The 27,597-nt window shown below is 39.1% G+C and overlaps 1 protein-coding gene across 1 annotated transcript in view; it reads right to left on the bottom strand.

Moving 5' to 3' along the window:
- Positions 1-27,597, bottom strand: part of CFAP47 (cilia and flagella associated protein 47) — a 396,096-nt gene that overhangs the window by 277,146 nt on the left and 91,353 nt on the right. The window contains 5 exon segments of the mRNA XM_036439773.1: positions 1,147-1,359; positions 5,070-5,265; positions 9,665-9,824; positions 15,944-16,038; positions 24,221-24,356. Coding sequence (XP_036295666.1) covers positions 1,147-1,359; positions 5,070-5,265; positions 9,665-9,824; positions 15,944-16,038; positions 24,221-24,356 — 800 coding nt within the window.

The raw sequence follows: 27,597 nt of genomic DNA, 5'->3' as shown, positions 1-27,597 counted from the left end.
AACCCAATATGCTAAGTTTCCAAATGTTTGTTCAACAGTTCGAGCAGTTGCTATGACGTGCACTGACCACCAGGGGGGAGAAACTCTGACGGGTAGGTTAGCTTGCTACTGGGGTCCAGCCAATTGGGACTGGGAGAGACAGGCAGGCCATGCTCTAGAGCCCTTCCTCAGTCTCTCCCTGGCCCAGATCATGCACCAGTGGGGTCTCTCAGCCTGGCCTGCACCCTCTTGCAATTTGGGATCCCTTGGGGATGTTAGACAGTCACGTTTGGCCTGATCCCTGCAGGACAGGCTGAGGGATCCCACTGGCACACAAATATGTGCACTGGGCCAGTTTCAGCCCCATCCCCACAGGCCAGGCCAAGGGGCCCCATCAGGGCATGAATCTGTGTACCAGACCTATAGTATTATATGTTACATAGTATACTAATAACATATATTATGATATAGTAATAATCCCACTAAAAGTTACAAAATTACCACATAGAATAAGAATATTGACATAAATCTTTAGTATACAATTTTCTCTAATGCTTCACACAACAAACATTTTTAACAAATTTTACTGCTGTACACCTTAGCCTTTTTTCACTGGTAAATCAAATCACCTCAGGGTATAATGTAAAAGGGGGATTTATGGTTCTAAAAGATAAGAAATTAAAAGGTATTCTACCAAGTTGTATTTGACTTTTTCTGAGCCTGTTAAAGCAGCAATCAACATTTTAGAAACTCATTATACTGATATGTCTTTCATTTAATACTTATTTAACATTTGCTTTGTGTCAATTCCTGTCCAATTACTCAATAAGTATTAACTCAACAAATTTTTCATGATTAAGGATGAGATTGGTTATGCCCATTTTATAGATGAGGAAACTAAGAACCACAGAAGACTAGATAACGTCACCAAAATTAACAGAGCCAGGATTCAAACTCACGCAGCCTAGTTGCATTCATTACACTGGTAACCACTATTATGATGAGTCTCATGAGAGCAATGCTGCATTTGGAACTTTTAAAATATTCTTATGTCCAAAATCATTATTTTAGATGTCGCTCCTTTATCGTTTTACAATAGTGTAAAATAGTATAACCCTTTACTTATTTACTGTCAGAAACAAAAGAATCTAATATTAAATATTGTACCTGCAATTTCTGTCATCACAGAAAAGAACAGTAGTGACAATTGTCAGAGGTTTAGATGATATGAAGCTAAAGCGGCAGATGAGCTCAGTGTTAACTCCATCAAGAGAGGCTTCAATGACTGTGCCTTTTGGAAAACTCACAGTAAGAGGGTCAGTATCACCATCAATACCAAGAAGGCTTGCTGAGGGAATCACAACCTTTATACTTGATTCTCTGTTTGAAATTGAAAAACAAAAAAAGTTAGCTCAGTGCACGCAAGAAATTGGCTTTATATATGATTTCCTCTGTTTTAGGATTATTAGAGAAATTAAAACAAGTATTTATGATAATATGCACACTTATCCTATCTAATAAAAGAGTAATATGTAAATTGACCATACCTCCTCTATACTCAAAAGCCATGCCCACCAGCCAATCAAGAGTAAATATGCAAATAAACCCAACCAAGATGGCTGCAGCCACAGAGAGCAGGAGGGAGGCTTGGGTTTCCCCGGCAATGAAGGAGGCCAAGCTTTCCACCTGCCCTTACTGGCCTAGGCCTCCACTCAAGGCTACAAAGTTTCAAAGATAGAAGATAAATAAATCCAAACAGAAACGGTGGCAGAAAGAGCAGGAAGCTGAAAAGAGCAGGAAGCTCTGGTTGCCCCCGGCAAAGGAGCCCTAGCTTCTGAAGCCCTAGCCTGCCTTGGCCTCTCCTCCAGGCTTCAAAGTTTCAATTATAGAAGATACATAAATCCCAACAGAAATGGCTGCCGCCACAGAGCAAGCAGGCGGCTTGGCTCCATTCCAGGCTACAAAGTTTCAATTGTAGAAGATAAATAAATCCCAGATACCAGAGCCTCCACTTGGGTCACCAGGGCCGTGGCCAGCCTGTAAACAACTACAGGCACTTCACCTAGGCCACCCCACACGCCAAGGGACACCCTTCAGGGCAAACCAGCTGGCCCCCACCCATGCACGAGGCCTCTATCCTATCTAATAAAAGAGTAATATGCAGATTGACCATCACTCCAACACACAAGATGGCTGTCCATGTGGTCAAAGAACCTGCCCCCATGTGGACACAAGATGGCCACCACAAGAGGGCCAGCAGGGGAGGGCAGTTGGGAGGGACCAGGCCTGCAATGAAGGGCAGTTGGGGATAATCAAGCCTGCAGGGCAGTTAGGGGTGACCAGACTTGCAAGGGATAGCAGTTAGGGGCAAACAGGCTGGCTAGGGAGCAGTTAGACATCAATCAGGCTGGCAGGGGAGTGGTTAGGGAGTGATCAGGCTGGCAGGCAGAAGTGGTTAGGGGAAATCAGGAAGGCAGGCAGGCAGGTGAACAGTTGGGAGCCAGCAGTACTGTATTGTGAGAGGGCTGTCCAACTGCCAGTTTAGGCCCAATCCTACTGGTATCTGGTCTAAACAGGCAGTCGGACATCCCTCGAGGGGTCCCAGATTGGAGAGGGTGTAGGCTGGGTTGAGGTACAGTCCCCCCTCCGTGCACAAATTTTGTGCACCAGGCCTCTAGTTAAAGATATTTTGTATAATCTTTAATTTTCTGGTCATAATATGATGTATAATGTTATTTTAATAAAGAACCACATAAGATGATCAAAAGTTCCTTTTGTCCTCTAAAGATTAAAAAGAGGGTTAAAACACCCGATTAAATACAATGTGTTTTTCACCACAGCCAGGATATAAGTAGTATTGCCCTTAAATATATCCTGACAAAAATTTACCAAAAATTACTTTAATATCTAGAGCCTTATCACATGTAGACTAAATATTAAAAGGTTAATATACACACATATTGTATTTTTAAATATGGATACTCTTAAGCACTATACACATGTATAATGAATATTTTTAAATCATTACTAAAAAATGTCACTTAATGTTCACATATTTCACTATATACCTCTAAATTATTCAGCCAATCTAAAATGTTTGTAATTTTGAATAACATAGTATGTAGTATTCACTTTTAAATCTAATTAATACTTGATAACTTTTGGTGATCTATACTATTTAACCATATTATTTTACTTTATTTTATTATATGTATAGACTCCTATAGCAAATAACAAGTGTTAACAAATGGGAACCATATTTATAATGTTTTAATTAGAATGAAGATTATTCAGATAATTAACTGGCAAAAGTAAAGAAAGATCTCAACTTGACAGGGTTAAACCAATATGGTTAATTGCATAAAACATATAAAGTATTTTATAAATCAGGCTGGGATCATATTCTGTCACTAATTATCTAAGTGTCACTGGATAAGTCATTAATGCTATTGATTTTATTGTACCATATTTTTCAAGAATCAACTTTTGATTTGAGATCATTTTTAAATTGATATATTTATACATTAATTTCAAAGGTGAAAAATAAAATATTAATTCATATATTAGATTAAATTTTTTTAAATAAATAATGCATTTTAGCACAAAATCATTTAAGCCACTTCTATTTCTTATTTGAGCAACCGAGGTTAGTTTCTACCTATAAAGTAGGGTGTTGGAAGAATAGCAAATCCTAAAGTTCTCAAGTTAAAGTTTAACTATACTCTCTCACGAAATGACATTTAGACCAAGCTCCATGGCATAAGTAAGCACTCATTATATCTTGCAGGCCAAGCTGAGAAACTATAAGTTGTCTTATGCTTTCCAACTTGAATAATTTTCATTTATTATCAACCATTACATCTCTCATCACTGATGCTCTAACTCTCTCTCCCTCTTCCTTCCTCTCTGAAATAAATAAAAATATATTTTTTTAAAAAAAGAGCTGAGAGTGATCCCAGCCAACTGCCCGAAAGAAAATGGTGTCTTAGTACTACACCTACAATTATAAATTTTGCCAACAACCAGGGAGCTTGGAAGAGAACTTATCCTCAGATGAAGACTGCTGCCCATCCCATGGTTTCTGTTTATTGAGACAATGAATGCCGGAAGCCGATCATTGTTTTAATAATAGCTGTGGAGAGGGAATTCAGAGGGTGGGTCAACCTTAATTGCTAAAGGGTCAAAGCTAATTACTAGATATTGGTAGTTGAAGAAGCCCCCACCTATTAGTCCTAAATTCACTGATTGGCATTTATTGGAGTTTCCTGCCTAGGGCATATGGGTGTATCCTATAATTTTAATCTTAATAAAAGGGACGGAAAAGCCAGAGCGGGTAGTAGTCCTCTCACTAGAGATGGACTACCGCCTGGCCCCCATTTCCCAAATTAAATCTTTTCAAAGTCTCTTTTTCATTTGTTTTCAGCCTTCTCCAAAACCTGAACCTTAAACCAGAACCCTAAATCATGCAGGACGTGAAAGGGGCTCCCACACATGAGCAGTGGACACAGTTAAACTGACCTGGACTCCTGACCCAAAGAAATTCTGAGATAACAAATTCATGTTTTAAGGCACTAAGTCTGTGTAAATATGTCATACAGCAATAGAAAACTAATGCCTGGAGTTTTAAAGCTTGTTTCTTACACCATAGAGACATAACAGTAATTCTTACAAAAAGTTAAAATAGCCGAAACCGGTTTGCCTCAATGGTAGAGCCTCGGTCTGTGGACTGAAAGGTCCCAGGTTCGATTCCGGTCAAGGGCATGTACCTTGGTTGCGGGCACATACCCAGTAGGGGGTGTGCAAGAGGCAGCTGGTGGATGTTTCTCTCTCATCGACGTTTCTGGCTCTCTGTCCCTCTCCCTTCCTCTCTGTAAGAAATCAATAAAATATATTAAAAAAAAAAAAAGTTAAATGACTAACTGTGAGGTAACTAAGTAGGCTTTTTTTTTTTTGGTAATTTAATTTAAATATACAATTAAATATTTTAATAGTTCCAACTTCAGAAACAAGTTAGACATTGTCATGACTCATAACAAATACAAACAAAAAGCACACAAAGAAAATATGGTAAATTCACATTAAGCATTTACCTGTAATAACTTTGAGGTAAAATGTTGACATCCATCACACTTGCTACATTCAAAGGAACAGGGGTAAAATACATGAATGCACGGTCAAGCGATATCTTGGGCAATTTTAGCTCTCCAGTCAGATGTAACATTTGGTAGCAAACTGGACTGTTATTTAAACGTACAGGTACATAAGCTGTGTATTTTACAGGATGAGCTAATGAAAAAATAAATAAATATTTTAGATTAGTTAACACACACCCCCAAAAAAACCCCCACATTTAAGTAGTTTAAACCTTACTAAATATTAAAATGTACTATGAAGGTACAGCTCAATAAGCCGAATTGATTATCCAGAAACTCGATTTCTCCTGCCAAGGAACTTAAGACATGTAATGAGGAACTGTTGAAATAAATTTTTTTCAAAGTGAACTCTGTCTAAAAATAGACCAAGTTTCCTTAAAGTAGATTTTAATTATTATGGGAAAACACATATACCTGAGAAAACAGTGCAACAGGACTTCTTTTTTTTCACTGTTTTCTATGCCTTAATAGGAGTTACCCATCCCTTTAGTACATGCATTACGAAAATGAGGTCAGATAATTGCTATAAGGATTTCAGGGGACTACTGGGAAATGGATGTGCTGAGATGAAAAGAATGTGCTTTCTCATAGATTTTAAGTTTATGAAAGGTTGCCAGGGTCAACTGCCTAATTTCACCTGGTAGGAAAACAGGAAATTCCCATGTTAGCAGCTCACTATGAGGAAAGGCAATCTGTATTGGAGAAAAGGGATCAGCATAGAAGGCTGCAGGTTAGTCCTGGAGGACAATTCCATCACAGCAAGTTGCCAATGCCCTTTAGACCTAAATTCCCAAATATAGGCCTCAAAGTATTAGTGTAAGCAGCTACCCTGTTTCCCCGAAAATAAGACAGTGTCTTATATTAATTTTTGCTCCCAAAGATACGCTAGGTCTTATTTTCAGAGGATGTCTTATTTTTCCATGAAGAAGAATACGGTACACATTTATTGTTAAATGAAAATAAAGGAAATTTATTACCTGTATATGGTACGGTAGTATGGTAGTTGTTAACACAAACCAGACAAACTGTGAATCCTACAGTATCAAGAATTTACTCATTTATTCAATGACAATCATGTCATCATCTTCTGGAACATCATCATAACAATCCAATTCCTGAATTTCCTGGTGAATTTCTTGTGACTGCATTTCTTTCAGAATCAGTGGACCAAATCTCTCATATTTAGCTTGGGGGGGGGGCTTATTTTCAGGGGATGTCTTATATTTTACTGAGAAGGAAACCTGTAAGTAGGTCTTATTTTTGGAGGATGTCTTATTTTTGGGGAAATACGGTAGTTAGATATTAATGAAAGAGAAGGGAGCAGATATCTAATTAAGCAACATTAACTAGGAAGCTAGAGATTCCTAGTTTACCCCAGGGGATTGTAGCATTACCTGCCAAGGGGATTAACATTTTGTTCCCCTAAATGGGCAGGAAGAACTGACTTTCCAATCTCCCCACGGGACAATGGCCCATTCCCAGGTTGCCAGGTGGAAGGAGAACAAGTAAAGGGGAAATTCCTTTGCTGAGGGATGCACAGTAGAGACCAAGATGGCAAAGGAGAGAGCCCAGCATAAGCCCACAAATAGCCAGGAAAGAGACTGTTTAGTTTGAAAGAAAGCCTGCTCTTTCCAAACCTGGAGATAATAAAATCAAAACTTAACAAAGACCTGAGTTTTGTTTGTTTGCCCATTCGTTCATACACTCTCTCCACAGCAGCTGTGCAGGCTTAGCAGCCACACTGAGCCCAGGTGCAGCACAGGCTGTGACCCAAATGCAGACTAGGGGTGGATGTGCAGATGGGGAAAATGAGACACAGAGAAGTTCTGCATCTCTGGGCCTTCATCCTCATGGGCTTGGTGAGGACAAGAGCATGTTTGTGGCCCAAGAAACAGGAGTTATTCCATAGTGAGACAGAGCTGAGCCATCTGATTGTGGATGAGACACTAGGCACCTGGAGGGCAGTCTTATATTTTTTCCCAATAAATCTTACCACTCTACCTCATCCTTCTATACATGGATCCCTGAAATGCTTTTCTTGTTACTCTGTGTAAGAAATGGCATCATCAGGAGGAAAATGTGATCTGGTGAGTATGATTTCAATATATAATCTTAGAATTCAAGAACTGAACACCAAAGTGACCTGGCAGGGATCGGGTATCATTAAGGGTATCACCAGGGCAGAGAATAAGAGTGTTCTGGATGATGCAAACCAGTTTTCAAAAGTGACATCATTGTGAACCATAAGCAAAAGCAATGGATTCGCTGAACTGATCAGACCCACTAGTTTTCAATGTACTGGATGCTTTTATGTGTTCAAATAATCCCTTTACATATTCAAATAGTCTGGAGTCCTTGGAAAGTGGGAAGTGGCAGAAGAGGGTAGGGAATAGGGACTTCCTATTAATAGTGACAAATGGCCAAAACTGGTTTGGCTCAGTGGATAGAGTGTTGGTCTGTGGACTGAAAGGTCCCAGGTTCGATTCCGGTCAAGGGCATGTACCTTGGTTGCGGGCACATCCCCAGTGGGGGGGTGTGAGCAGGAGGCAGCTGATCGATGTTTCTAGCTCTCTGTCCCTATCTCTTCCTCTCTGTAAAAAAATCAATTTCCCAGTCCTTTGCAGGCTTGTGCTTGACCTTCCTACTAACCAATCAATTTCCTAGATCACCTGGGGTTTTGTGTCCCTTATCTGTTCCAATCCTTTTCCCAGGTTAAGCACATTCCCTCCATGTTTGCTATCTTGGCTATTACTGCACATGCCTCATAGTAGAAGAAACTCCCCATGTGCTATCTTGGTTTCTATTGGGCAGGTGCTCAGATTATTGCTCAGATTATTACAATTGTTTCTGAATTTCACCTTATGGTCTTTTGGTTTACAATATTTATTCTAAATTTAAAAGACAAAGATGGAAAATTAAGAGATATATCAGCAAAAGGTAGAAAAAGGAAGACAAAATGGCAATGTAGCACATAAAGATCATTTATACAAATAGCATTTTGTAGAAAAAAGTCATTATTTTAAAATGCCTGTACTTATTTGTGAAAGGTATATTAGACAACCTTTTCATAACATCTAAATATACAAAGCAAAACTTTTGGAATCAAATTTCAAACTAATTGCCATTATAATAACACATTCAGAGAAATTACAGTAACAATTATAATACAATTATAATTTAATGTAATGTCATTGTAATGTAGTAACATTGTAGTAACAGATTTAGGAGGAGGATAGAGAAAAATAAGGGGAAGAGGTAGACAAAAGATAAATATTGTAAAAAGATATATTTATTGATTACCATGGTTTTATATTATAAACTATTTTGTTAGGAAACAATGTAGAATAATATTTGAAAAACTTCCAGATCTAACCATGGAAGTTTGGTACAGAAGTGCCAGATAAAATAAAATATATTCCATTTATACAGTGATAGTTAAAGGAATGGAAAAAAGCTCATTAGCAATAATCATGCATATAAAATGAGATTTTTATTTTATTGCTTTTTTTTCAGAGAAGGGAGAGGGATGGAGAGTTAGAAACATCAATGAATGAAAATCATGGATCAGCTGCCTCTTGCACGCCCCCTACTGGGGATCGAGCCTGCTATCAAGGTACATGTCCTTGACCAGAATCAAAACTGTGACCTTTCAGTCTGTGGCCGACACTTCAGTCAGGGCAAAAATAAAACTTTACTATGAATATAATAGAATCAGGGGCAAAGAAAGGGAGTGGGTTGATAATTATCAGGGGGAAAAGGGTGAGGGAGATGCAGGAAGAGACTGGACTAAAATCGTACACCTATGAATGAGGAAAATGAGGGCAGAGGGTGGGGTGGGAACAAGGTGGAAGGGAGATATGGGGGGGGGGAGAAACAATTGTAATAATCTGAGCAATAAAGATTTATTAAAAATTAAAAAAAAACTTTACTGAAAAAACAAGCTATTCTCTAAAGTGAAAAAGTCAATTACATGCCTTTTCTCAGAAACTGGAAACAAAACAAAACAAAAAAAACAACAACTAAGGTTTATTTTAAACAATAACTATGTAAGAACTGCCACGAATTTTTGTAATAGATATTTAATGAGAGAAAATTTGTCAGACCAATTATAAAAAGATACAAAACTACAATATGTAACTTAAAAAAACCACACCAGAAAGTGGAAATATAAATGGAGATGCTGGCCAGCTTCCTCAAAAACAAGCAATTTATGAGTACTAGCCAGATGATGCAATGCCTTTTCTGACATAGCCTTGGAAGGCCCACACCATCACATTCATACTTATCCCATGGGTTATATATCAGCTTTATTTGATGGGAAAGAGGATTACAATGGCAGGAATACCAGGAGGTGAGGACCTTTGGCAGCGATTTTTTTTTTTTTTTTAGTATGCTTACTATAAAATTCTACTAAGAAACTTTTTAAAACAGTTTTTAAAGCACATAACAAATAAGTTGAACTTTTGCATACATGATAAAACAATATGTGAAAATAAACTGAAATATCAACAAGTATAGGAAAAATTACTTACTTGGACAAAACCTTAAGTAAACTTTATACTCTTCATTTGGTTGTAGAATCCCATTTACTAAATTAAACTCGAATATGCCATCTTTGAAAAGTTTCTCTGCATTAGAAATATCAAAACACCACTCCACTTTTCTTTTTGAGAAATTGTGTAAGATAATATACTGTTAACACATAAAACATAAAAGAAGCTATTTATAAAAATTATAATATGCAATAACAAATTTAGTTGGCATTACCATGCAAACTTGATTGGCCTATGCACAAAGTCAAGCCATCCATATAATAAAAGGCTAATATGCAAATTGTTCCCATGGGTGGGAGTTTGATCAGGAGTTAGACATGAGCTGACCACCAGGGGGTGTCAGCAGCAGGCAACCAAGGGAAGGGAGGCTCTGGCAGGCAGCAGCCACTAGGGACCCTACCAAGCACAAATTTCGTGCACTGGCCCTCTAGTTAAAAGTTATAATCATAGATACAATGTTTTAAAAGGGTTGTTAGGTAAACAAGCGGTATGCAAATGTGTTTATAGCTTATTAACAACTATGAAAAGTACACAAAGGATAGAGACTAAGTTAAACCCAAACTATCAAAATAGTGCTGCTAACTAACAAGGATGCAGAGTAACAAAAACCTTCATTCATGATTTGAGAATACAAAATGGAGCAGCCCCCTTGGAGGATAGTTTGAGTTTCTTATAATGTTAAGCATGGACCTACCCTATGACCCAGTGATCCCACTCTTATTTACTTATGTGAACAGAAAATTTATGTTCACACAAAATCTGTACACACATGTATATATATAAAACACATACATGTGTAAACGTATATTTATACACATTCCCATGTTCATGGACAACCATTAAAGTGGTCTATAAAAAATGGTAATGATAATTGATTTTGGAGAGGAATGGAATGGCTGGAGGATAGCATAGGAGAGAAATATACTTTCTATTGTATAATTATATATTTTAAAATATTGTGCCATATGCATACACTTATTCAACAATAAATAAATAAATAAATAAATAAATAAATAAATAAAATATAAATATATCTCATTTTAGTGTACATATTTTGACAACTAGAGGTTGAACAGATTTTAATTTACCTACTGGCCATTTGTATTTCTTATCTACTGAATTGCCTTTTTTTTTTTTTTTCTGTTTCTAAATCTTCTATTGTTAGGGTTGGCTAGTGACAATGGCTGTGGAAGAACTCACAACTAAAAGAAGAGATACATAAAGGAAATTTATTTTACTTTCCATGAAGGGAAAGTGCCAAGTATTGACTAGCAATACTTGGCAACACATAAATGGCAGCCTGCTCTTTTAAGCAGAGGCTGTTGGTAGGTGACAAGGAAGGGAGAGGTTTGTGTTGCACTGAAGTTGAGCAGGCATCAGGGGCTGTCTTGAAAAGTTATAGTTTTTTTTATGTGTTTCTTCCACCCCAGGATTTAGTCCTGCAGATGTCCTAGGGAGATGTCTTATTTTCCCTAGCCTGTAAAACATTCTTAGAGCAAAAGTTATAAGGATCAAGAGGCTTGATGTGGAAGGAGGAAGGGCACTTTCTAATAACTAGAAACTCCTTGGTGGGAATTATCTCTGAGTTGTAAACAGCAGGGAGGAGGGAGATGCAAGAATGCAGTCTTGAAAGTAGCTTATTTTTGTCTTTCGGTTTGAACAGAGGGGCTGTTTGAATAAGAGGAGCTAACTAACAAACGTAGGGTTTAATAGCTAGGTACTTCTGAGGAATTCTGGGAAGGCTACAGCAAAAAAAGGACCTTGAGATTCAATCTGTACCAAAATATTCAGCAAAGGCATTTTGAAACCTATAGACAGGAAAGATACAATACCTCAGGTCCCCACCCAACTCTTTAGATTTGCTGAGAACCCATCTCTGCTTCATAAGCCAGATTTATAGGTTTGCTTGCTCTCCTTCTTTAATAAAAGTGCATGCTTTAATAAATTGGCTTTATACAATGCAATCAAAGTATGTTGTATAAATTCCTTTATATGAGAAGACAAGGATTGAGGTTAGGAACAACCCTCTCCCATTAACTTAGGGGGATGCCTAGCAATACCTCTCTGGTGTTGATGAGAGGTGCCTCTAACACCTATAATCATGTTAAAATCTATAAGCATTTTGTGAAAACCTACAATATTTCATAAAATAGAGTTGCCTGTTACTATGCTATGAGCATTCATGCTTTCATTTAAGGAAATGTTACAGTTTATACCACCATTGCTTAAGCAATCAGTGATTTCCCTTGGCACCAAATGCAGCAAAGAAAATCCACTGAGATGCAAAATAGTTTCCACATTTGAAAAACTACAACTATGATGAATGTTGAAGAGGAAGAATTTTTTATCTTGAGGATCTAAAAGCTGATGATCCTTACTATACAATTTGTAGGTTTAAGATATATATGTATAAGGGACAATATTAAAGCATCATACTAAAGTTAAAATAAATAAGTTCCTACTATAACTTATAACAAATATAACACTTAAATATGAAATAATTTAGAAGGTCATGGCATGCTGCTTTTGTGGTCATTTCTTTCCCATATATATTTTTAGGTATAGAATTTTAAACTACATAGTGGTTTTGTCTAAGGCTTTCTTCTTTCCCACTTTTTATTTGATATGGCATAATCTTGGTTTTCAAATACCAAGATTGTCCAGTAGGACAAACTTGATCTAAAGAACCACATTTGAGTATATATTAACCTTTCCAAGGAATGGGAGGCCCCAACATAGCTGCACCTTCCTGCTGTCTTGTCAACCTTCAGCAAGGTGAAATTTCTTCACTGATTTAAACCTTGTTCTGGACAAGTGAAAAAGATGTAGAATATCCATTTCAGCCAGGCCTATATGGCTCAGTGGTTGTGTGTCAACCTATGAACCAGGGGGTCACAGTTCGATTTTCATTCAGGGTACATGCCCGGGTTGCAGGCTTTAACCTCAGTGAGGGGTATGTAGCCTATCAATGATTTTTCTCTCATCATTGATGTTTTATCTCTCTCTCCCTCTCCCTTCCTCTCTGAAATAATTAAAAAAGTTAAAAAATAAAATATCCATTTCAGAAGTATATTATGAAGATTAAATATCATGTAAACCTCTTAGCATTGTGCCTTGCACTAGGAATACACCTTACAAGCTGTGATATCGTGATATCACCACTAAATCATCATCATCATCATCATCATCAAGTTGAATACAAGAATGGGGCCATTTGTCAAGCTGAAGGCAGAATAGAAAGAAACCACAAATGAATCTGTGTACTACTATTCTGGGAACATGAGGGTCTTTAAATAAACATTTCCTGGCAAGTTGCAGACAAAAAGAACAAAAATAAACAGTAGCTATTTTGCATGCTGCTTCAAGTAGCATCTCATCTCATCAAAGGTTGGAGGTATCATTTCCTTTTCATATCTCTCAGAGAACATCATAATTGACACAACCAAACAGAGAAGGATAAGTATTTATAGAAGAACTGAACAATGAAAAACATAAGGGTAAGTGACTAACAGAAAAGAATTCACTGGAAAACACTTTGGTGGTTTCTCAAAAAGTAAAGCATAAAATTATCACATGAGCCAGCACATCCACTGTAGGCATACACCCCACAGACTGAGCCGCATCCTGGGCATGTGCCCTGACCAGGAATTGCAACCCAACCTCATGGATCATAGGTTGATGCTCAACTGCTGAGCCATGCCAGCCAGGCTCTGTTTTTCTTTTTCAAATTTATCTTTATTGTTGAAAGTATTACTCCCTCTGTGGAAGTGCACTGACCACCACTGGGCAGTTCCTGTGTAGAGCATCTAGCCCCTGGTGATCAGTGCATATCACAGCAACCAGTCGTTCTACTGTAATGGTCACTTAGACTTTTATCATATAGACTAGTGGTCCAGTGCATGAAATCCCACTTCTGTGGGAGCTGGCAAGAGATGTAGCATGCCCACAGGAGCCAGCAGGAGCCACTGTGCACCCACAGGAGCCAAGCCACTTCCATGGAAGGGATGTGGGAGTGAGCTGCCACATCCCGTGGGGGCCGGGAGGGAGCCTCCACTGCCCACAGGAGCCAGGAGGTAGCCACCACTGCCCACAAGGGCCCCGGGGGGGGGGGGCAGGGAGACTTAGAGGTGTTCGATGCATCTCTTAGTGATCAGGCATGCACGCAGCCCCGCCTATCCTCACACACCTCACTGCACACACAGCCCGCTGACCCATGGACCCACGTATGCCTGCTGCACATGCAGCCTCCTGTTGATCAGTTGTTATGTGTGAGAATGTGACAATTGTTTGCATATTATGTTTTATTATATAGGATGCTATATATGATCACATTTTAATTCTGCTACATAAAAATTTTGACTTCTCTGGAGTATATATTTTATTCTAACTGTAAATATCATTCATCCCTAATCCAAGTAGTATATTAGAGTCACAGTTCCTTTTCTTTGAGTCAAATGTAAGTCCTTTGCCAATCAAGAAAGAAGACTCTCATCTAAATTGTACTTTAGCCCAGTCAATGTGGCTCATAGGCCAATGCTCAACCACCAATCCACACTAGCCAGACTTCACATTAATTTTAATCATAGTTCCCACTTGTACAAGGAGAGAGTGATTAATTGCATTAAAATATTTTGAATAATCTTAATAAATATATACATATCCTATATAATAAATAATATGCAAAATGACCATCACTCCAACACACAAGATGGCCACCCCCATGTATTCAAAGATGGGCCACCACAAGATGGCCAGCAGAGGAGGGCAGTTGTGGGTGATCAGACCAGCAGGGAAGGGAAATTGGGAGGGACCAGGACTGCAGTGGAGGGAGGTTGGGGCCATCAGGCCTGCAGGGGAGGGCAGTTGGGAGGGACCAGGACTGCAGGGGAGGGCAGTTAGGGGTGACTGGGCTGGCAGAGGATGGCAGTTGGGGGCGGCCAGGCCTGCAAGAGAGGGCAACTGGGGGAGACCCAGGCCAGCAGGGGAGGAAAGTTAGGGGAAACCAGTCCTGCAGGGGAGGGCAGTTGGGGGTGACCAGGCTGGCAAGAAAGGGCAGTTAGTGGTGACCAGGCCAGTAGGAAGGGGCAGTTGGGGGGGGCGATCCAGGTCAGCAGGGGAAGACAGTCAGGGGTGACCAGGCCAGCAGGGGAGGGCAGTTATGGGTGACCAGGCTGGCAGGAGAGAGCAGTTAGGGGCAATCGGGCTGGAAGGGGAGCATTTAGGCATTGATCAGACTGGCATGGGAGTGGTTAGGGGGTGATCAGGCTGGAGGGCAGAAGTGGTTAGGGACAATAAGGCAGGCAGGCAGGCAGGAAAATGGTTGGGAGCCAAAAGTCCTGGATTGTGAGAGGGATCCCAGATTGGAGAGGGTGCAGGCTGGGCTGAGGGAAACCAGCCCATGCACAAATTTCATGCACCAGGCCTCTAAAATAAAATAAATGCCTTTATATGTGTTTGTACTTTGACAATTACCTTTGAGGGGGAAAAAACACACATCTATACTAATAAAAGCATAATATGATAATTAGACTGCAAGACCTTCTGGACATCATTCTGGACATCCTTTCAGACAAAGTCACAGTGGCAGAGGCTGAGACAGAGCCGGTTGGGGCGATCAGGCAGGCAGCGGAGCAGTTAAGGGGTGATCAGGCTGTCAGGGGAGCAGTTAGGGGGCAATCAGGCCAGCAGGCAGAGACAGTTAGGGGGCAATCAGGCTGGAAGGTAGAGAGGGTTAGGGGGTGTTCAGGCTAGCATGCAGAGGCGGTTAGGGGCAATCAGGCAGGCAGGCAAGCGGTTAGGAGCCAGTGGGATAAGACCTAAACCAGCAGTCAGACATCCCCTGAAGTGTCCCAGATTGGAGAGGGTGCAGGCTGGGCTGAGTGACAACCCCCCTTCTATGCACGAATTTCATGCACTTGGCCTCTAGTATACATATATACATAACATACAAGATACAAGGTGGGACAAAAGTATATTTACAGTTATGAATATGCGAAACACAGTTTTTTCTTCTTTATTTATTAATTATTGTATTATTTTTCATACAAACTGTAAATCTACTTTTGTCCCACCCTATATATACATACTTCTGAGAAATAAGATATATATGCATGTAAGTATGCAAATTACACTTATATGTATATGCAAGTTATCTAAAAATCAGAGACTTCTTTATAACATATGCTTCATAATAACTCAATAAACTAAAAATCATAATCAGAAAAGCAATTGTAAACTACATCAATTCTCTGTACATACCTGAGTTTTTGAGACCCTTTTCTTATACCTCACAGCATACGGTGGGATGTCAAATATAAATTGAGTTTTAGATAATTTCACTGGTGCTTGCAATACTATGAGAAGAAAGTAAATAAACTAAAAAAACTATTAATAGATATATGCTCATAGATAATTCTTATACTTTTTAAACATAAAACAATAAAATATACAATTATTTTCTATTTTTATATATTGCCAGCAAGACAAAAACTTAAATTTTAAACATTTTTAGAATATCTTAGTTTAAAATATCTATAACATTTCAATTTTGCATTTTAATGGTAATTAAGTACAAACATTTTTAAAAAACTATCCTTGAGACAATAAAAGAATATCCTATCTAATAAAAAGTGATATAGTTGACCCTCATGCCATCTCAAAGATGGCAGTGCCCACAGCCAATAAGGAGGAAATATGCTAATTGACTGCCATGCCATCAAAGATGTTGGTACCCACAGCCACAAGATGGCGGCACCCAGTCCCCTCAGTGCCCCAGCCACCCAGGGGTGGGTAGAGGCACTGGCAAGCCTCAGATGGCGGCTGCTCTACTGCTCAGGGCCACCCAAGGCTCAGATAACCAGGGCCAGCTGAGGCCTACACTGTTGGCAGTGGCAGCAGCAGAGGTATGATAGGGAATCGCCTTCCCCTGACCACTGGGTCACTTCCCACCCCTGAGGGCACCAGACCATAGAGGGGGCAGGCAGAGCTGAGGGACCCCATCCAGCACATGAATTTTCATGTACCAGGCCTCTAGTTGGTTAATAAATTTACACAGGTTTCAAGTGTACAATTCATTGATATGTCACCTGCATATTGCATTGTGTGCCCACTAGCCAAAGTCAAATCATTTTCTGCCACCATATATTTACCCCCTTTACCTTTTACTAACCCCCAACACCCTTCCCATACTGTTGTCTGTGTCTGAGTTATTATTTTTCTTGTTTTTTCATTTGTTGCTTTCTGTTTTATATCCCACATATGAATGAAATCATATAGTATTTTATCTTTTCTAATGGCTGAGTAGTAATCCACTGTGTGTGTGTGTGTGTATGTGTGTGTGTGTGTGTATAATATCTTCTTTATCTACTCCTCTATCACAGGACACTTCCATTGTCTCCATGTCTTGGCCACCGAAAATAATGCTATAACGAACATAGGGGGTATATATATCTATGCAAATAAATGTTTTCAAAATTTTCTGGTAGATACACAGAGGAGGGTTTGGTGAGTTATATGGTAACTCTATTCTTAATTTTTTGAGGAGCCTCCATACTTATTTTCTGTAGTGGTTGTACCAGTTTACTTTCCCACCAGCAGTGAATGAGGGTTTCTTTTTCAACACAACCTCTCTAAAATGTATTACTTGTCTCGTTAATAGCTATTTCAACAAGTATGAAGTGGTATTTCATTGTGGTTTTGATTTGCAATACCCAGATTCAATGTAATCTCCATCAAACTCCCAATGGCATTTTTTAAAGAAAAACAACAACAAAAAAGTCACCAGATTGATATGGAACCACAAAAGATGCCAAATAGCCAAAGCAATTCTGAGAAAAATGATAAAAAGTTAAGCTGATCTCTAGCTAGGTGTCTCAGTTGGTGGGAATATTGTCTTCCACACAAAATGACTGCGGCCTCTATTAGCAGTCAGGGCACATATCTAGGTTGCAAGTTCAATCACCGGTGGGAGCATGTATGGGAGGCAACCAATTGTTTTCTCTCTCATATGGATCTCTGTGTCTCTCTTTCACTCTCTCTCCAATCAATAAACATGTCCTTGGGTGAGGATTTTAAAAATCCTATATAATAAAAGCCTAATATGCAAACTGTCCCCTCAACTGGAAGTTCTACTGGGAGTTCGACCAGGGGGCAGGGCCGCTCGGCCAACAGCCCGAAGTCTCTCCACCCGGCAGTCCCCAACCTGGCCAGCAGCAGTGGCAGGCAGTCAGGGGAAGGGAGGCCCCAGCCAGCAGCTGGCAGCCAGCAGCTGCTAGGGACCATACTGTGAACAATTTTTGTTCACTAGGCCTCTAGTAAACAAATAAAAGAGCAAAGCCAAAGGTATCACATCGCTAACTTCAAATTATGATACAATATGAAAATTATCAAAACAGCATGGTATTGGCAGAAAAACAAGACACACTGATCAATGGAACAGAACTGAGAGCCCAGAAATAAACTCACATATAAATAAGTGAATAATTTTCAAAAATGAGCCAAAAACATACAATGGAGAAAAGAAAGCCTCTTCAATAAATGCTGCTGGGAATACTGGAAAGACACATTCAACTGATTGAAATTAAACTGCTATTTGTCACCATAAATAAAAATTAACTCAAAATGGATTAAAGACCTAAATATAATACCCGAAGCAATAAAATGCATAAAATAAAACATAGGTACAAAACTTATTGACCTTAGTCTTAAAGAGGACCTCAAAAGCAAGCAAAGTAAAAGCAAAAATAAATGAATGTGAGTATACCAAACTAACACATATCTGCACAGCAAAGTAAACCATCAACAAAACAGAAAGACAACCAATTGAATGGGAGAAGATATTTGTGAACAGCACCTCCAATTAGGAGTTAATATTCAAAATATATAAAGAAATCATATAATTCAACAGCAACACACACACACACACACACACACACACACACACACACACAGCAATTAAAAAATGAGCAGAGGGCCTAAACAGATACCTTTTCCCATACAAATAGCCAACAGATATATGAAAAGATGCTCAAACTCACTAGCTATTAGGGAAATGGAAATAAAACTCTATCTTTTAGAATTGCAATTCTAGAGGCCCAGTGCACAAAGTTCATGCACGGGGTAGGGGGGAGGAAGGGGAGGGTCCCCTCATCCCAGCCTACACCCTCTCCAATCTGAGTCCCCTCGGGATGTCCAACTGCCAGTTTAGGCCCTTACACAATTTGGGACCACTGGCTCCTAACTGCTCACCTGTCTGCCAGCCTGATCGCCCCTAACTGCCCCCCCCCCACCTGCTGGCCTGGTTGCTCCTAACTGCCCCCCCCCTGCCAGCCTGGTGACTCCCAAATGCCCCTCTGGCCTGGTCACCTCTAACCACCCCCTGTGTCAAACTGGTCACACCAATTGCCCCCCTCTGCCAGCCTGGTCACCTACAAATGCTCCCCTGCTGTCATGGTTGCCCACAACTGCCCCCCTGATGGCCTGGTCACCCACAACTGACGCCCATGTCAGCCTGGTAACCCCCAACTGCCACCCAGCCTGGTCACCCCTTACTGACCACCTGCCGAACTGGTCACCCCCAATTGCAACCTCTGCCACCCTGGTCACCACTAACTGCCCCCCCACACTTACCTGGTTGCCCCCAACTGCCCCCCTGCTGGCCTGGTCACTCCATGCAACCTGCTGTTTAGTTGTCTGGTCATCCCTCATTAATCGCCCTGCCAGCTTGGTTGCCCCATGCAGCCTGCTGTTCAGTCATTTGATTGTCCCTCACAACCACCCCCGCCCCCCTGCAAGTCTGGATGCCTCAAACAGCCTGCTGTTCAGTTGTTTGGTCATCCCTCACTAATCCACCTTGCTGTCCTTGTAGCCCCATGTACCTGCTGTTTGGTCATTACTATTACAGTGACAACATCCAGACAATTTGCATATTCCTCTATTATTAGTATAGATTTTTTTTTTAGAGAAATTTTACATTCACAGAAATATTGAGATGCAGAAAGTGTAGAGATTTCCAACATATCCTCTGCTCCATTCATGCATAATCTCCTCCATTATCAACATTCTTCACTATAGTGGTACATTTGTCTCAATTGAGGAACTTACAATGACACATCATTATAATACAAAGCCCAATGTTTACATGACAGGTCCTTTATAGTGGTGTACATTCTATGAGTTGGAACAAATATTTATATCTAACACCCCCTCCCCTTATATAGTATCATATGGAGAAGAATCTTTGCCTTAAATATCCTCTGTAGTCTTCCTATTCATCTCTCTCTCACCACATCCCTTTGAAACCACTGATCTTTTTATTACATCCATAGTTTTGCCTTTTTCAGAATATCACAGTTGAAATGATACCATATGTAACCTTTTGAGATTGGATTTTTTCACTTAGTAATAAAGATTTTAAGGTCTCTGGGATATCTATCAATGACTTAATAGCTCATTTATTTTTGGTGCTGAATAACAGTCCACTGTCAGAGTGTAACAAAATCTATCCACTCATCTTCTAAAGGACATCTTGGCTGCTTCCATGATATAGAAATTATAAACAAATCGTCCATAAACATTTGTATACAGGTTTTCATGTAGATGTAAGCTTTCAGCTATTTAAGAAAAATACCAAGGAGCACGATTTAAGGCATTGTATATTCAGAGTATGTTTATAAAATAGTAAATGTCTTCTGATGTAGCAAATCATTTATCATTCCCATCAGCAATGTAATCTTACCAGCAATTGCATTCCCACCAGTTCCTGCTGCTCCACATCTTTTCCAGCATTTACTGTTGGCAATGTTCTAGATTTTGGCCATTCTAATAGGTGTATAGAGGTATCTTACTGATGTCATATGATGTGTAGTATTTTTATATTCTTATTTGCCATTTGTATATCTTCTTTGGTGAGGTGTATGTTCAGATGTCCGGCCCATTTTTTAATCGGTTTGTTTTTCTCCTAGAATTTTAAGTTCCCTCTATATTTTAGAAAGCAGTTCCTTCCAAGATATGTATTTTGCAAATATTTTGACCAAGCCAGCGGTTTGTCTTTTTGGCACTTGAAAGTGTCTTTTGTAAAGCAGATATTTTTAATTTTAATAAAGTCTAGCTTATCAATCCTTTCTTTCAAGGATCTTGCCTTTGTTGTTTTATCTAAACACCATTGCCAAACCTAAAGACATCTAGATTTTCCCTATATTATCTTCTAAGTGCTTTTTATAGTTTTGAGTTTTATATTTAGTTCATGTTTGTGAAGAATTTAAGGACTGTCTTTAGATTTTTCTTCTTCTTTTTTTAAATTTGTGGATATCCAGTTGTTCAGCACCAAATTATGAGAAAATTATCTTTTCTGAATTGTATTGCCTGTACTCCTTTGTTAAAGATTAGTTGACTACATTTCTGTGGATCTATTTCTGGGCTGTCTTTTCTATTCCATTGATTTATTTGTCTATATTTTTGCCAATATCAAACTCTCCTAATTACTGCACCTTTGTAGTAAATATTGAATTCTTCCATAATGTCAGTCCTCCAATTTTGTTCTCCTTCAAAAATGTGTTGGCTATTGTAGATGTTTTCCCTTTCCATATAAATTTTTGAATCAATCTGTCAATGGCCACAAAATAACTTGCTGAGGATCTGATAGGGAATGCCTTCATTCTCTAGATCAAATTGGAAAGAACTGTCATCTTCACAACAGTATCTTCCTTTATGAACATTAAATATTATTTTATTTATTTAATTCTTCTTTGATTCCTGACATTAGAGTTTTGTAGGTTTCTTTCTATAGATCTTGTAAATGTTTTGTTAACATGAGTGTTTCATCTTGTAGGCTGCTCATGTACATGGTATGTTGTATTTAATTTCAAAAGACATTTGCTCATTGCTGGTATACAGGAAAGCAATAGACTTTTGTGTATTAACCTCTTATTCCGAAACCTCACTAGAGTTCAAATAGATTGTTTTTATCAATTCTTTTAAATTTTCTACATAGACAATCATGACATCGGTAAAAAAAACAGTTCAGTCCTGCTTTCCTAATCTGTATAAATAATTCAATAGTTTTAAATTGCACATTGTGAGTTGTATGATAAAATCTCTTGGCATCCCACTCCATTCTGCCCAAGGCTTGAATCATCCCTTTGTCCAGCATACCCAATCTGTATACTCTCCCAGCCTGTTAGTTATTTAGTTGCCGTCTTGATTAGCAGGTTGACTGTCGCAGTATCACACTGCTTATGTTCACATTAACTTTTATTTTACTTAATAATGCCACATTCACATAACTTTTATTATAGTATATTATTATGATTGTTCTATTTCATTATTAGTTGGTTATTAATATCATACAGTGCTGAATTTGTAAATTAAGTTTTATCATAGGTATGTATGTACATTAAAAAAAAAACATAGTATACATTGGGTTCGGCACTATCCTTGGTTTCAGACACCCACTGGGCATCTTGGAACTCATACCCTGTGGATAAGGGTGGACTGCTGTAAAGGGATCACAGACATATGTCAGATGAATACAAAATCTCTGTGATAAAGGTAAAATTCATGAACAGATCATTGACATAAGAAATATATAATAGCAAAGATAGAAAATTATAATCTGTAAGCAATAAAAAAAGGAAATTGAAATAACATACTTTTAATTACATAGAAAGATATCCAATTTCTTTAATTCAATGCTGGTTACAGTTTATACTAGAGGAGAGGTAAAAAAGCACAACTGTTCACAGAAGCCCTTTTGAAAAATGCATCAAGAGCTTTCACAAGTATGTACTTTAGAATGCAGCCACCTCAGAGAATCTCACTTTCAAAAATCATCTAAATATGGAAAAGAACCATATGATATCACTTGTATTTTGGACATAAAATAGAAAGTAACAAACAAACAAACAAACAAATACAGAAACACAGGCAACAGTATGATGGCTACCGGAAGGGAAGGGGAATGGCCAGAGGGAGGACAGGATAAAGGGGGAATAAATGGTGATAGAAAGAGAAATGACTGGGAGTAGTGAAAACAAAAGTACACAGATGATGCATTATAGAATTGTACACTTGAAACCTATATAATTTTATTAATCTATGACACCCCAGTGAATTCAATAATTTTTTAAAAAGGAAAAAATCTAAATAGAAAAAAGAATTGTAAACAAAAATGCTCACTACTACAATATTTATATTAATAAGAAAATTTAAAAAAGGAAAAAACCTAAATGCTTCTGATTATGGTTAAGTAATCTATAAGAGACACTTACGGATGATATATTCTACAATACTTATCAGTCTTAATTTACATAATTAATAAGGGTCTATAGCATTCAAGTAAAACTTTATAGTAAGCATGAACAGATTTCAACTTAACATAGGCAGTAAGATCTCAAATATGTAAAAAAAAGAAAAAAGCAAAATATAGAACAAAAGTAAAATCCCAAAATATTAATAATAGTATAGACGAAATATTCACACTGCAGATGATATTACAGTGTTTCCACATTTTCCAATTTTCTATGATTAAACATTAATTTAACTTCATAGAGCCTCCCTACCACCTGTGAAATTCTTAATTCTGTATTTTAAATGGAAGTAAACTAAATATCTATATTATATATGCTATTTTAATGAGGCCTCTCTTACAAGGTGCCAAGTGTAAATTATTAACTGATTCTTATTTTATTATTGAGAACTTAATGTCTGAACTATGAAAACTAAATATATTATAATCTAAAGATATTTTTTTCTGAAAAATACTTAAACATATATTATGAACTGCAAAGCAAAAGCTTTACACAAAAAATAATTTGCAGAGTACATTGATTTTATACTTGAATATTTGGAGAAAATGAATAAATAAATATTTGACAAATATTTCAAAATTTTAATATCCTTCTGTACATGTAGGTAATCCTTTAGTAACCTATCCATATGGGAAAAATATTTTCTAAAATTAAATTTCCTTTCACTTTATAGCCAATGTAGTTTATTTTAATGATTTAATTTTAATATAATCCTTTAAAAATTACCCACACAATGAATAAAGTACTAAACTGACCTTTTTATTTAAAATAAATCATGCCAAAACCGGTTTGGCTCAGTGGATAGAACCTCGGTCTGCGGACTGAAAGGTCCCAGGTTCGATTCTGGTCAAGGGCATGTACATTGGTTACGGGCATATCCCCAGTGGGGGATGTGCAGGAGGCAGCTGGTCGATGATTCTCTCTCATCGACGTTTCTGTCTATCCCTCTCCCTTCCTCTCTGTAAAAAAATCAATAAAATATATGTTAAAAAAATCATATCCTATATCCTATTTTTTCAGGCAAGGGTTACTCATTGGAGATTAATATCCATCTATCAAAATTTAATCTCATAGACTCGCAATTTAAGTGAAATGCAGAGCAATCACATCATAATTTTACTTTCTAATATTAATATTTTTTAAAATATCATATCCCTATTTTTAAACTTTTACTTGCTTAAGTGAAAATATTTGGTTTATACACATCACATAAAAGTTTCATATTACATACCAGTGGCTTGAACATGACATGGTCGAATAAGAGGGACCCGAGGAACAGGAGATTTTGACAAATGATATTGAGTGTAAAGTTTTGAAGATTCAAAGAAATTAACTCTAACGTCAAAGTCAAATTCGTACGTTGTCACCTGATAGACAAAAAATACAATACACAAGTGACTATTTTGCTATAAAAGTTTGTGATATTTTATTGTATATACATAAAATGTGATTTGATATACATCTATATATATAGAAGCCTAAGTGACTGTTAAAACAAAATGACAGGAATGACTGGAAAGACCAGAACAACTGGTGGCTATAATGTGCACTGACCACTAGGGAGCAGACACTCAGTGCAGGAGCTGCCCCCAACCTGCAGGCCCCAATTGCCAATGGGACCTGCCAGCCAACCTCCTGGTTCCTCCCCGCAGCTGGCAGGGCCCAATTGCCTGATCAGCACTGGGTCCCTGGGTTGGGATGGGTAACTGGGGGTGGGTGGCAGCAGACATGGGTGGCAAGGGAAGGAGGAGACAGGGTGGTGGAGAGTCGGGGAACCTGATCAGCCCTAATCGCTGGCCAGGCCTAGGGAGCCCACCCATGCACAAATTTCATGCACCAGGCCTCTAGTGTATACATAATGAAATAACATCATGATCAAGCTAATTAGCATATACATTACCTCACATAGTCATCTTTTTCTTGTCTTATTTTTTTTTTGTGTGTGTGTGTGTGTTGAGAACACTTAGGATCTACCTCTTAGCAAATACAAGAATAAAGTGCAGTATTGTTGTCAGTACCATATTACCCAGCAATCTTTTTTTATTATTGTTTAAAGTATTACATATGTCTCCTTTTTCCCCAATTGACCCCTCCTGACCCCTCCTACCCCTGAGGGCAAGCCCCCACCGCCCCAGTGTCTGTGTCCATTTATCCAGCAATCTTAATTCTGTTTATTCATCCTAAGGAAATGAAATCAAAATCTCAAAGAGAGACTTGCACTATATTACAACATTATTCACAATAGTCAAGATATGGAAATAAGCTAAATGTTCATGAAAGGACAAATGGGTAATGAAAATGTGGTATATGAATGCATGGGAATATTTTTAAGCTTTAAAAGTAGAAGAATATCCTGCCATTTACAATAACATAGATTGCCCTAAAGGATCTTATGCTAAGTGAAGTAAAGAAGACACAGAAAGATAATGATTCCACTTATCCATGGACTCTAGTATAATCAAACCCATGGAACATATCATTGACATAATATATAATAGCAAAGAAAAAAAAAATGGTTACCATTTTACTCTCAAGGGTTTTGAGGAGGGAGAAATAGGGAGATGTTGGTCAAGGGGTACAAAGTTTCAGTTATTCAAGATTAATTAAGTTATGGGAGCCTAATTAAAGTATATATATTTTTTCAAAATAAGAGTTGGTTTATTTTTAATAAGTCCAAATATAAGAATATAAAAAATGAATGTTTTATTTATTGAAATAATTCCTATTAATTCAAAATGGATCAGACATAACCATAAAAATCTAAGAATATAAATGTTGTAGAAGAAAATGTATACAATAGAGTATTATTAACTATAGTTACCATGATGCTGTATATTACAGTCCCAGGACTTATCTATTATATATATATGAAGAACCAGGATCCGTAACAACTGAAGGCTTGACCTATCACAGGAAGTCAGTGCTGGGGCAGCTACCCAGCACTGATTGTTGAGGGGGCTGTGGATTAGGCCCAGAGAGAGGCCTGCAGAGAGAGAGGCAGGGTCTGATCTGCAGCCTCAGTGGCAGCTGTTGACCAGCCATTGCCCCTCTTTTCTCTCTAGGCTTCACCAGAAGCAGCACCTTTGTTTCTCTCTGGGCCTTCTCCAGGGCTGCTGATCAGCCCTGCCTCTTTGATGATGCTGATTGGCATAGAAACCGACCAATCAGAATCAAATATGGGTGAAGTGACATGAACCAATGGCTGCCTAGGAGGTGGAGATTTTGATGCTGACTGGCATAGAAACTGACCAATCAGAACCTAATTTGGGTAAACTATAAAGGGAAAACCTAAGGTGGGGCTGAGGAGGGGTTTTAAGAGAAACAGCTGTTTGGTGTAAAGTGTAAGAAAGCAGTTCAATTTTTTAATGACCAGTTTAGCAGTATAGTGCATATGGCTATCTATCAGTCCAGATATAGGGATTATGTGTTTTTTGTCTGCCAAAAGCATCTCCTCCTGCTGAAAATGGCTTCCTCACCTCACCATTAAGCAATCTTATCCTATATAATCTATCCATACTAATAAAAGGGTAATATGCCAATTAGACCGAGTCAACTGGCCATCTTCTGGATGTCCAACTTCCTTCCGGACAAAGCCATGGTGGTTGGGGGCCAAGACATACACAGTTAGGGGAGATAAGGCTGACAGGGGAGGGCAGTTGGGGGCAACCAGGCTGGCAGGGGAGAGCCATTGGGGGTGAGATGAGGCAGGCAGGGGAGGGCAGTTGGGGCAATCAAGGTGGCAGGGGACAGCAGTTGGGGGCAAGATCAGGCCAGCAGGAGAGGGCAGTTGGGGTAAGATCAGGCAAATTCATTAGTGAACAGAACCAAATACTAATAGTACAACGTTTGAAATTTCTTTTGAGAGCCACATTTTTTAAACTTAAATTTCTTCTAATGCCACTTCTTCAAAATAAACTCGCCCAGGCTGTGGTATTTGTGGAACAGCCACACTCAAGGGGCCAAAGAGCCACATGTGGCTCAAGAGCCACAGTTTGCCGACCATGGGGTTAGGGGAAATCAGGAAGGCAAGCAGGTGAGCAGTTGGGAGCCAGCAGTTCTGGATTGTGAGAGGGATGTCCGACTGCCCGTTTAGGCCAGCAGCAGAGGGCAGATGGGGGTACCAGGCCTGCAGGGGAGAACAGTTGGGGTGATCAGGCTTGCAAGGGAGGGCAGTGGGGGGGGACTAACCTTCAAGGAAGGCAGTTCAGGGGGAGGAACCCAGGCCTGCAGGGGAGGGCAGTTGGGGGGACTAGGCCTGCATGGAAGTGCAGTTGGGGGGGACCAGGCCTGCAGGGGAGGACAGTTGGGGAGTACCCAGGCCTGCAGGGGAGGGAAGTTGGGGGGACCAGGCCTGCAGGGGAAAGCAGTTGGGGTGACCGGGCCTGCAGGGGAAGACAGTTAGGGGCAACCAGGTTGTCTGGGAAGGGCAGGTAGGGGTGACCAGGCCCACAGGGGATGGCAATTAGGGGCAATTTCGCCAGCAGGGGAGAAATTAGGCATCAATCAGGCCGGCAGAGGAGTGGTTAGGGAGTGATCAGGCTGGCAGGCAGAAGCAGTTATGGGCAATCGGGAAGGCAGGCAGGCGAGCAGTTGGGATCCAGCAGTCCT

The sequence above is a fragment of the Pipistrellus kuhlii genome, unplaced genomic scaffold (assembly GCF_014108245.1).
Source record: "Pipistrellus kuhlii isolate mPipKuh1 unplaced genomic scaffold, mPipKuh1.p scaffold_m20_p_16, whole genome shotgun sequence".
Taxonomy (NCBI): Eukaryota; Metazoa; Chordata; class Mammalia; order Chiroptera; family Vespertilionidae; genus Pipistrellus; species Pipistrellus kuhlii.
This window is presented reverse-complemented; position numbering and strand designations above follow the sequence as displayed.